The following is a 12,426-nucleotide window of genomic DNA, read 5'->3' as shown; positions in this document are numbered from 1 at the left end:
TCACAGTATTCCATAACAGTCCCAAGCATGGGTGTGTGCAGCGCAGGATCTCCTACGGACAGTATTCCATATCAGTCCCTAGCATGGGTGTGTGCAGCGCAGGATCTCCTTCGTAGTATTCCATAACAGTCCCTAGCATGGGTGTGTGCAGCGCAGGATCTCCTCAGCAGTATTCCATATCAGTCCCTAGCATGGCTGTGTGCAGCGCAGGATCTCCTACGCACAGTATTCCATATCAGTCCCTAGCATGGATGTGTGCAGCGCAGGATCTCCTTCGCAGGATTCCATAACAGTCCCAAGCTTGGGTGTGTGCTGCGCAGGATCCCCTATGCAGTATTCCATAACAGTCCCCAGCTTGGGTGTGTGCTGCACAGGATTTCCTACACAGTATTCCATATCAGTCCCTAGCATGGGTGTGTGCAGCGCAGGATCTCCTTCGCAGTATACCATAACAGTCCCTAGCATGGGTCGGTGCAGCGCAGGTTCTCCTTTGCAGTATTCTATATCAGTCCCTAGCATGGGTGAGTGCAGTACATGATCACATACGCACAGTATTCCATATCAGTCCCTAGCATGGGTGTGTGCAGCGCAGGATCTCCTTCTCAGTATTCCATAACAGTCCCTAGCATGGGTCGGTGCAGCGCAGGATCTCCTTCGCAGTATTCCATATCAGTCCCTAGCATGGGTGTGTGCAGCGCGGGATCACATTTGCAGTATTCCATAACACTCCCTAGCATGGGTGTGTGCAGCACAGAATCTCCGACGCAGTACTCCATAACAGTCCCAGGGCATGGTTGTGTGCAGCACAGGATCACATACGCAGTATTCCATAACAGTCCCTAGCATGGGTGTGTGCAGCACAGGATCACATACGCAGTATTCCATAACAGTCCCAAGCATGGTTGTGTGCAGCGCAGGATCTCCTCATCAGTATTCCATATCAGTCCCTAGCATGGGTGCGTACAGCGCAGGATTTCCTACGCACAGTATTCCATATCAGTCCCTAGCATGGGTGTGTGCAGCGCAGGATCTCCTCCGCAGTATTTCATATCAGTCCCTAGCATGGGTGTGTGCAGCGCAGGATCTCCTCCGCAGTATTCCATATCAGTCCCTAGCATGTGTGTGTGCAGTGCAGGATCTCCTACTCACAGTGTTACATATCAGTCCCTAGCACGGGTGAGCGCGGCGCAGGATCTCATTCGCAGTATTACATAACAGTGCCAAGTATAGGTGGGTCCAGCGCAGGATCTCCTATGCAGTATTCTATAACAGTCCCCAGCTTGGGTATGTGCAGACCAGGATCTACGAAGCAGCATCCCATATCAGTCCCTAGCATGGCTGTGTGGCGAAGGATCTCCTACGCACAGTATTCCATATCAGTCCCTAGCATGGGTATGAGCAGCGCAGGATCTCCTACGCACAGTATTCCATATCAGTCCCTGGCATGGGTGTGTGCAGCGCAGGATCTCGTTCACAGTATTCCATAACAGTCTCAAGCATGGGTGTGTGCAGCGCAGGATCTCCTACGCACAGTATTCCATATCAGTCCCTAGCATGGGTGTGTGCAGCGCAGGATCTCCTTCGTAGTATTCCATAACAGTCCCTAGCATGGGTGTGTGCAGCGCAGGATCTCCTCAGCAGTATTCCATATCAGTCCCTAGCATGGCTGTGTGCAGCGCAGGATCTCCTACGCACAGTATTCCATATCAGTCCCTAGCATGGATGTGTGCAGCGCAGGATCTCCTTCGCAGGATTCCATAACAGTCCCAAGCTTGGGTGTGTGCTGCGCAGGATCCCCTATGCAGTATTCCATAACAGTCCCCAGCTTGGGTGTGTGCTGCACAGGATTTCCTACGCAGTATTCCATATCAGTCCCTAGCATGGGTGTGTGCAGCGCAGGATCTCCTTCGCAGTATACCATAACAGTCCCTAGCATGGGTCGGTGCAGCGCAGGATCTCCTTTGCAGTATTCCATATCAGTCCCTAGCATGGATGAGTGCAGTACAGGATCACATACGCACAGTATTCCATATCAGTCCCAAGCATGGTTGTGTGCAGCGCAGGATCTCCTCAGCAGTATTCCATATCAGTCCCTAGCATGGGTGCGTACAGCGCATGATCTCCTACGCACAGTATTCCATATCAGTCCCTAGCATGGGTGTGTGCAGCGCAGGATCTCCTCCGCAGTATTTCATATCAGTCCCTAGCCTGGGTGTGTGCAGCGCAGGATCTCCTCCGCAGTATTCCATATCAGTCCCTAGCATGTGTGTGTGCAGTGCAGGATCTCCTACTCACAGTGTTACATATCAGTCCCTAGCACGGGTGTGCGCAGCGCAGGATCTCATTCGCAGTATTACATAACAGTGCCAAGCATGGGTGTGTGCAGCGCAGGATCTCCTTCGTAGTATTCCATAACAGTCCCTAGCATGGGTGTGTGCAGCGCAGGATCTCCTCAGCAGTATTCCATATCAGTCCCTAGCATGGGTGTGTGCAGCGCAGGATCTCCTACGCAGTATTCCATATCAGTCCCTAGCATGGGTGTGTGCAGCGCAGGATCTCCTTCGCAGTATACCATAACAGTCCCTAGCATGGGTCGGTGAAGCGCAGGATCTCCTTTGCAGTATTCCATATCAGTCCCTAGCATGGGTGAGTGCAGTACAGGATCACATACGCACAGTATTCCATATCAGTCCCTAGCATGGGTGTGTGCAGCGCAGGATCTCCTTCGCAGTATTCCATAACAGTCCCTAGCATGGGTCGGTGCAGCGCATGATCTCCTTCGCAGTATTCCATATCAGTCCCTAGCATGGGTGAGTGCAGCACAGGATCACATACGCAGTATTCCATAACAGTCCCTAGCATGGGTGTGTGCAGCGCAGGATCTCCTCCGCGGTATTCCATATCAGTCCCTAGCATGGGTGTGTGCAGCGCAGGATCACATTTGCAGTATTCCATAACACTCCCTAGCATGGGTGTGTGCAGCACAGGATCACATACGCAGTATTCCATAACAGTCCCAAGCATGGTTGTGTGCAGCGCAGGATCTCCTCAGTAGTATTCCATATCAGTCCCTAGCATGGCTGTGTGCAGCGCAGGATCTCCTACGCACAGTATTCCATATCAGTCCCTAGCATGGATGTGTGCAGCGCAGGATCTCCTTTGCAGGATTCCATAACAGTCCCCAGCTTGGGTGTGTGCTGCACATGATTTCCTACGCAGTATTCCATATCTGTCCCTAGCATGGGTGTGTGCATCGCAGGATCTCCTTCGCAGTATACCATAACAGTCCCTAGCATGGGTCGGTGCAGCGCAGGATCTCCTTTGCAGTATTCCATATCAGTCCCTAGCATGGGTGAGTGCAGTACAGGATCACATACGCACAGTATTCCATATCAGTCCCTAGCATGGGTGTGTGCAGCGCAGGATCTCCTTCGCAGTATTCCATAACAGTCCCTAGCATGGGTCGGTGCAGCGCAGGATCTCCTTCGCAGTATTCCATATCAGTCCCTAGCATGGGTGAGTACAACACAGGATCACATACGCAGTATTCCATAATAGTCCCTAGCATGGGTGTGTGCAGCGCAGGATATCCTCCGCAGTAATCCATAACAGTCCCTAGCATGGGTGTGTGCAGCACAGGATCACATACGCAGTATTCCATAACAGTCCCAGGGATGGTTGTGTGCAGCGCAGGATCTCCTCAGCAGTATTCCATATCAGTCCCTAGCATGGCTATGTGCAGTGCAGGATCTCCTACGCACAGTATTCCATATCAGTCCCTAGCATGGATGTGTGCAGCGCAGGATCTCCTTCGCAGGATTCCATAACAGTCCCAAGCTTGGGTGTGTGCTGCGCAGGATCCCCTATGCAGTTTTCCATAACAGTCCCCAGCTTGGGTGTGTGCTGCACAGGATTTCCTACACAGTATTCCATATCAGTCCCTAGCATGGGTGTGTGCAGCGCAAGATTTCCTTTGCAGTATACCATAACAGTCCCTAGCATGGGTCGGGACAGCGCAGGATCTCCTTTGCAGTATTCCATATCAGTCCCTAGCATGGGTGAGTGCAGTACAGGATCACATACGCACAGTATTCCATATCAGTCCCTAGCATGGGTGAGTGCAGTACAGGATCACATACGCACAGTATTCCATATCAGTCCCTAGCATGGGTGTGTGCAGCACAGGATCTCCTTCGCAGTATTCCATAACAGTCCCTAGCATGGGTCGGTGCAGCGCAGGATCTCCTTCGCAGTATTCCATATCAGTCCCTAGCATGGGTGAGTACAGCACAGGATCCAAACGCAGTATTCCATAACAGTCCCTAGCATGGGTGTGTGAAGCGCATTATCTCCTCCGCAGTACTCCACAACAGTCCCAAGCATGGGTGTGTGCAGCACAGGATCACATACGCATTATTCCATAACAGTCCCTAGCTTGGGTGTGTGCAGCACAGGATATGCTATGCACAGTATTCAATAACAGTCCCTAGCACAGGTGTGTGTAGATCAGTGCAGGGATGTTTCAAAACTTCCATTTTTCAATGGGAGCTTGTGCTGCGGGCGGTTTCGACCCGCCGCAAAAGCTCCCATTGAAAAATTGAAGTTTTGAGGTCGCATCCCTATTACGGGGTCGGATCTTAAGACCTGAGGTTGGTTGTTTCCCAATCTGGTGCGATGTCGGTCGGAGGGAACTCCAATCGACATCGTAATTAGGGCCTTAATCTAAAATATTACCAGAAAAGTAAATGAAAAATTACCAAAAATATATGCAACCTAATTTAAATATTAAAAAACATATAAAAATAATTTTTATCCAACACTAAATTAAATATACAAAATAAACATAAAATAGAAATGTATGTTTATAGTTAATTTTTGGGGGAAATATGTATTTATTGGCATTTTACAGATTACATCATCATATTGCATGCATGTCAATATAAAATATCAGCAGTAAAGTTCACATCAAAACAGTAATGTGAGAAGAAAGTAGGAGTCTCAATATATACTGAGTTAGTGGTCATTGAGATGTGTTGTCACCAGGAGAAAAAAATGTAGGTACAATAAATCTGGATTATGCTGTTGTATTCAGGTACACGGGCACTAGGAGTTGCGATCCCATGCAAACGTTTCAGACAGCTGACCTCACCTCTGCGAGAAGTTACAGTACTGCTGCGCATGTCTAGTACATAGGAGGGGGCGGATAACCACTACACTTAAATGTGCCAGTGGAGGCTGCTATGTTTAACAAGCATTTGCAATGCAATAGGTCTCGCATTTCCACGAGTTTAAGCTATTGGCAATGTAAATGACAATGCCTTTTATTTATGTTTTAAAAACGAAAACAGAAATAAAAGGCATGTTATTTGTAATGTCAATAGCTCAAACTCGCGTAAATGCGAGACCTATTGCATTGCAAGTGCTTGTTTTATCAGTGGTGTCTTACTCTGACTCAAGTAGCAGTACCAAAGCAAGTAGTGGAGGAAAGATGAGTGTGGAAAGAGCACGTGCACTTTATATTCATTTATAGCTGTGCCTGGTTGGAAGAGCAAGAGTGTGGTCCAAGTAGGGTTTTTAGTAGCATGTGTGATGAGTAGTGGATGACACGCTTGTTTGTTGCTTCGATAATTTAGTTGATGATGCATGAAGAGTGGAATGACGCAGTGGAAGAATTGCTGCACTCGATTACCAACCTAGCCAGGACAAATGTTTTGCTTGAGCGGCAAAGGAGAACCCCCAAGAATGCATAGGTCTACATATAGCCACGGTAATGCTCTTGATATCCATCCAGAAGCAAAAGATGCCAACCAGCAGGTATGCACTGGGTAATAATAATCCACATTTGAAAAGCGCACAATCACCCGTAAGGGTCTCTAGGCGCTGGGGGCCGTCGGGGAGATTAAGCAAGCTAATGCCCAGAGTCACATGGTGCTGGACTAATCTGCCGCCGGTGTTCGAACCGTGATCCCCAGATTCCGGAGTCAGTCGCCCTAGCCGCAGCGCCACACCTCTTCCACAGTTAACATCCGAGGAGTCCTCTTTGGACTGGCAGAGGGAACCCCATAGGTGTGCACTACATGCAGTTAGCCACATCCATAGATTTGAAGAGTCGGCGCAGGAGTGAAAGAGGGACGATCCAGAGGCACGCAGAGGTGCTGGAAGAATGTTTAAAGTGGGGGTGCTGGCCAGCAACGTTACATGACTTGAATGTACTTTTCAACCTGCTGATATATTTTGAGATATGCGTACTTTTCTTTGTGAAGAAACCACATCTTTATTTGTGTATGTGTTAGGACATCTGTGGAATACTGCAGGCTACTCCTTGCACCTGTGCCCCAGGAAGTGCCACTAGTTACAAAACGCACTTACATGCAATACGATAAAATGGTAAACACTGCTCTTCGTTTTAACATAATTAGCCTGTTGTCAAGCAAAGATGCCTGTTGTGAGGCAGTCTGTATTTTTACACATAACCAACGCTTCTATACTTATACATATTTGCCTCTGCATTGTTATTAACCAATCTGAACTCCATCAAGGATTTATGGGGGTGCCTCCAGCGCCACTGCAGGAATGCGCATGATTCAGACAACTATGGTAAATGATGTACAGAGGAGCAACGGACGAGCAAACCACAGGCAATCTCGTTTGTTGCTCCTTGGAGGATTCAGGTAGCCCTGATCTTAGGTGATAATTAGAAATGTAGGCACATAAACAAATGACACTAGACAACACCTGCGATAGAGGAAAGACATGCAAATGTGGCCACGTTATAAATCAAGGAGCAGTTACTCAGTTCTCATGTCCTAAAAACTCACATACAGTCCATTTTCATTGTCATTTAAAAGAGTCTGGTAGATTTCAGTGTCTGCTTGCCAGAGAAAGCATGCGATACAGTTTACGCATGAGTAATAACCCCAGGAACCCCAGGCACTGCATATTGTTAGTCGTGTTAATGCTGTAAAAAGTCCACCCCAACCAAGACGGCATCAACCCACAGGTGTGCACTAGAGGTGGATAAGCTACCAAATTATTAGCCAGAGATGAGGGAGAGATGAGCCGAAGCGTGGCTCTAAGAGCCATAACACGAGCCGAGCCATCAACGTATATGGCGAGCGCTCGTATGATCTAGGGTAAAAACCCAAAATAAACAGATCAACTGTATGTACGGGACAAATTAGGCTTAAACACCACGGTATTGAAAACGCCTAATAGAGAACGAAAAGATGGGACATATGTAAAAGCGCAGAGTCAGACGTGTGCTCCTGTGGTCTGGGGTAAAAAAAAAGCAAGTATTCATATATTCAGCGCGTGAGGGGCAGACCCAGTACGGTGTCAGGCAAATGTAATTGGGGCAAGGGTGACCAACTGGCATAGGTGCAAATTCAGGACGGTAAGTGTAAAAATTCAGGACAAAGGGTCAAAATTCAGGACAAAAGGTCAAAATTCAGGACAAAAAAGGTACGTTTCACAGACACGTCAGAGGTGGTTGCGCAATAGTATATAAGTAAGTAAATAGACAACCATCTAAGTAAAAGTCAAAATAGGTTTATATTAGGTTGAGACAATCGTGCACTTCACGGTTTTTCAGTATGGCCGCAGCTTGCTGCCTTAGACGATTCAAAATTCACATCTCGCTCCAGCAGGTACATTAGTCACCAGACAATGGTGAACCACACCTGAATATAAGTGAGGCCGCTTTTATTGTTGATTGAAAACTACCGGATATACAAGGAACTTTGCAGTGCCAGCCCCCAGTAACATAACCGCTCACCCCCCCCTTTCCAGCCTCCCAGGGAAACACCCAATGCCCGGTCCGGCCAGTCCTGCCTTGCTACCACCCTTCAATGGTGCCCCTCATCTTCACATAGACCGTCTCTCATGTGTATTTAATTTCTCTTATAGTGTTACTCCTCCCAATTATGTAGGGCAGGGTGTCGGAGTGCGTTACATCACACACATTATATGGAGACAATGACTCATATTAACGTGAAAGTCAATGTATAGGAAATGTTACTTAAGATAATGGGTGCTACAAGGTGTAATCATTCTTTTATCTATTATTCAGTCTATCACCATTCATTCTGTCCTTCATCTATGTGCCCATTTATATCCAAGCATATTCAACCATTTGCAAACCTATCCACAATATATCTTTCCATCCATCATTTCACTCATCCATCCCTCCATCCACCCTTTCACTCATCCATCCATTATTCATCTACCCACACTTTCACCCCATCCATCCGTACAGTCATCCATCCACTCTTCCACCCATCCATCTATTCACTCATCCATCCAGCCATTTACCCTTTCACCCATCCATCCATTCATTCATTCACTTACTCATCCATCCACCCAGTCACTTATTCTTCCACCCATTCACCCTTTCAGTCATTCATCCTCCCATTCAGTCATTCATCCTCCCTTTCTCTCTCCATCCCCCCTTCACTTATCCATCCATCCATCATCCACCCATCCATCTCCTCATCCATTCATTAATTCCATCCATTGATCTGATTACTCATCCATCCTTTCACTCATCCATCCATCCGTTCTCTCATATATCCACCCTTTCACTTCTTCGCTCATCTATTCATCCTTTTGTCCATCTACCCCCTTTCACTCATCCATCCATCCATTCACCCTTTCACTTATCAATTCCATCCATCCTTTCACTCATCTATCCACCCATTCACTTGCCCATCATCTAAGCTTTCACTCATCCAGCCATCCTTTCATACACCCATCCACCCTTTTAGCTATCCATCTACCCTTTCACCCATACATCCATCTATTTACCTTTTCCCTCATACATACTTTCACTCACCCATTCATCCTTTCTTTTATCTATCCATTCACCCTTTCATTCATCCATTCATCCTTTCAGTAATTCATCCAGCCATTCACACATTCCTTCACTTATTTACTCACCCACCTTTTCACATTATGAGCTGAGCCTTTGTCTGCAGAGTTGCAGACAGAAGAGGCCCATCAAGAACGTCACCTTGCTGTAGTTCCTAAATCGTGGGGTGGGAGAAAGTTCACTATGCCCCTGCACATAGGCAATCTGAAAACGTAGAAGTCATGAGTCATGCATGATGCACAGTGCCAGGATGTGAGGTGACTGTGACGTGGTGTTGTTTCCAGGGCTTTAAGTGGTGTAAAAAAACTGGGGGGTCTCTTCAAAGGGGGTGTTCGATGTAATTAAGGGCGTAGTTTAAAACACCTAGGCTAAAAATCAGTGTTAGCATAGTGTTCCGCCCGACTGGTATTATGTTGTTTATGTCATTGCATCCAGATATATATATATAATACAGCAAGTATCATTACACCAACAAAAACCAGGACTATTGGCTTTGTCAATGGTTGTTAGTTGCTTGAAATAAAAAAGCAGCAACCATGGCTTTGTTAAAAATAATATTGAAAATACGAGGCGCCCCCATCACGAAGGTGAGGCCTCTCAAAGGGGAGCAGTGCTGCTCCCTGTGATGGCCAAAATTATGGACAAAAGGCGTCCGTAAAAGGGATCCTCACGGACAACGGACGTGAGGTCCCAACTACGGACTGTCTGTGAAATTTACGGACGGTTGGTCAGCCTAAATTGGGGCCGCCTGCAAGGCAAGTATTAATATATTCAGAGCGTGAGGGACAGACCCAGGAAGGTGTCAGGCAGCAGTGATTAAAGCCGCCTAAAAAGTGCCGATGAGTAGAACATCCTACCGGTGAAATTAACCATCAAATGAACATTAAAGGGAAAAGAGATAGTATTGCAAAATGGTTAAATGGTACGAGGTTATAAATAGGCAGCTCTTAATAATATAGTGTCGCCGTCGGTGGCTGAGATCGACGATCGGGAGCCTGAGACTGGTGAGCTGTGCTGACGCTGCGAAGGGGACTGCAGGAGGGTGCCAGGTTGTGGTTGCCGGTACCGCGCGGCGTCTGGCCTACCTGCTGGGGCTTAGCCTGCCTGCTGGGGCTTAGCCTTGAGGCGCAAGACGGATTGGGCTGAGACACGGCTTGCAGGCTCTGGGCAAAACATCTGAGCAGGCAGACGAAGAAATCAAGTTACTTACCTGTAACTTTGGTTCCCCTGTATTGGTAACTTTCATAGATTCCCATGCTTTTGTATCATTCCCCGTCGTCGGAATGGGAGTCTCGGTAGGACTCCCATTCCGACGACAGGGAATGATAGAAAAGCATGGGAATCTATGAAGGTTCCAATACTGGGGCAAACCACTCTGCTGCAAACAGATAAAGATCCCTGCCGATCGCAAGAGAAGCCACCATTGTGAGGCCAAATATAACGAGGGAGAGGAGGGGGGCCATGCCCCCAACCAGATGGCACACTGCATGCAATTAACCCCTTCGGCGCTCATGACGAGCTCAGCTCGTCATGAGTTACGGCGCTCGCACGCTGATGACGAGCTGAGCTCGTCATGTAACGTGGCTTTTCAAAAAACGCAGCGCGCAGCGGGAAAACCGCTAGCGCGCATGCGGTTAAGTGCGAGAGGAGCAAAACTGTAGTTAGGCGCCGCTGCCTTAGGACTACATGGAAATTACCATAGGGCCAACAGCCAACAGAAATCAAGAAACCAACAGCAATGCCAAACTTAAACCAATCACGAAGGGCAGGAGAAATTAGACGGAGTTGAAGTCAATATAGATTACTTTAAGTCTCGCTGAGACAGCGCATGCAGCGCACGCGCTGCCAAGGTGAGACCTAAAAAATGGTGGGGCACATCAAAAATGACATCAAACCCTTTTAAAAATAAACTTACCTTTGATGATCTTCTGCAGCACACATTTGGCCCAGCTGCAGATACACCCAAAATTCCTCCTGCCTTGCGCTGCTTGCTTGATAATAGCATCCAAGCCAATCCAATCACTGCTATCTTGCTGCTTACAATGCTAAACAGCATAAGAGCAGTGCTAGGATTGGCTGGAGCAGGCGGACACAGCGTTCCGTCAGAGACCTAAGGGCTGTGCCTCTGCGTCTCAGCTGCCTTTCAGCTGTTGATTGCAGAAGCCAGAACTGCGCATGTCAGGCTGGCAACAGTGAAAACACCAGCCAATCTGACAGGTGCAGTTCAGATGACACAGCCTCAGGTGGGCCCAATGAACTGCTGTGATGCCGTGGGGTGGTTAGGGGGTCAACACTCACACGTTCCTATGGACAAACTTCCCCTGAAATGAACACACAAATAAAAGTGGAGACTGGACGCTCAACACAGAACAAAGGGGACTATTGCACAGGCATGTAGTATTACAAATGCAGGGCTCTTTGAGAAAAACTCTGGAGAAGAGACAGATATTTACGAGAGAGTATGGTGGCGTAATACAAAATGATGGGCCCCTCCTGAAAAATGTGACGCGAGGGCCCTGGATCTTCCACATCTCACAGGCATTCAATAGCTTTGTGATCATTGGGGGCCCACTGATGTAACCTTCCCCCCCCACCCCCCTGCACCGCAACGTGTGCCAAGTAGGATGGGCTTTGTTGTTGGCAACACACTTACCAATGCCATTTGTCTCTAGGATTAATGTAGTGACGCAGAAGAGGTTAGCGTTGGCGTTATAAACGCTAAACTCCACGAAGACTGCCTTGCTAAGGCGATCCAGCCAGGCGCTCTTTTTAAGATAGCTGAGGACACTGGAAAAGAACAAAAGGGAGGGAGGCAAGAGATGGGAGTAACAGAGATTTATTAATAAAGCAGAGAGGCACACAGGTAGATGAGACAGAAAAAGATTTATATTCAGTCATTTCAATAAGAGAACCATCTTTGGACGGAAACACTATTCCAGGAAGGGGCGATTGAGATATCATAAGATTTTGATACAGGATAGCAGGACTATGTCTCAATTCTATCAGCTATATTGTCAGTAGGTTTGGGAAACGGTATTTCACATCAGCTCTCCCAACTGTCTGACAGACTGGATCACCTGTGAGGCTGCAGTTCACAGTTAATAAACTACAACTGTCACAGATCAAAACCATATGTGCTATTGTACTGAGCCAATCACAAAAGGAGGAGGGAGCACACTGCCTGGCATACCAGCACAAAATTAGCCCAAATGCATTGTAGTAAATGCAGTCCATGATAAGAAAAGGAGTTACTTACCTGTAACTGCAGTTCTCCAGTATTAGAACATTGGAATGTTGGGAGCTCCATTGAAAACAATGGAGTGCTCTGGGCTTATAATGGCTGGTATAAGCCTGGAGCTCCAACATTCCAATGTTTCTTTGTTCACAGCTCTGGCTGTGAACAAAGGCTTCAGGGAGCCTGAGGGGATTCCAATCCCCTCACGCTTCCAAAAGGCTTTGTTTTTTTTGTTAGAACATTCTGTCCTCTAGTGACAGAATGTTCTAATAGCCTTATAGCCCTTCGTAGATGGGCTATACCGCTATTAAAGTCCCTCTCCCTT

General features: G+C 47.5%; 1 protein-coding gene across 4 annotated transcripts in view; it reads right to left on the bottom strand.

Moving 5' to 3' along the window:
- Positions 1 to 12,426, bottom strand: part of LOC144798682 (polycystin-1-like protein 3) — a 1,031,816-nt gene that overhangs the window by 258,483 nt on the left and 760,907 nt on the right. For all 4 annotated transcript variants that reach the window (XR_013603613.1, XM_078669668.1, XM_078669669.1 and 1 more), the window contains one exon: positions 11,520 to 11,653. Coding sequence is in view for 3 of the 4 variants with exons in the window: in XM_078669668.1 (XP_078525794.1) it covers positions 11,520 to 11,653 (134 nt within the window). In the remaining variant the exon portion in view is untranslated. The remainder of the gene's footprint in view (positions 1 to 11,519; positions 11,654 to 12,426) is intronic.

The sequence above is a fragment of the Lissotriton helveticus genome, chromosome 12 (genome assembly GCF_964261635.1).
Source record: "Lissotriton helveticus chromosome 12, aLisHel1.1, whole genome shotgun sequence".
Taxonomy (NCBI): domain Eukaryota; kingdom Metazoa; phylum Chordata; class Amphibia; order Caudata; family Salamandridae; genus Lissotriton; species Lissotriton helveticus.
The sequence above is the reverse complement of the archived record's forward strand: the minus strand, read 5'-3'. Positions and strand labels throughout refer to the sequence as shown.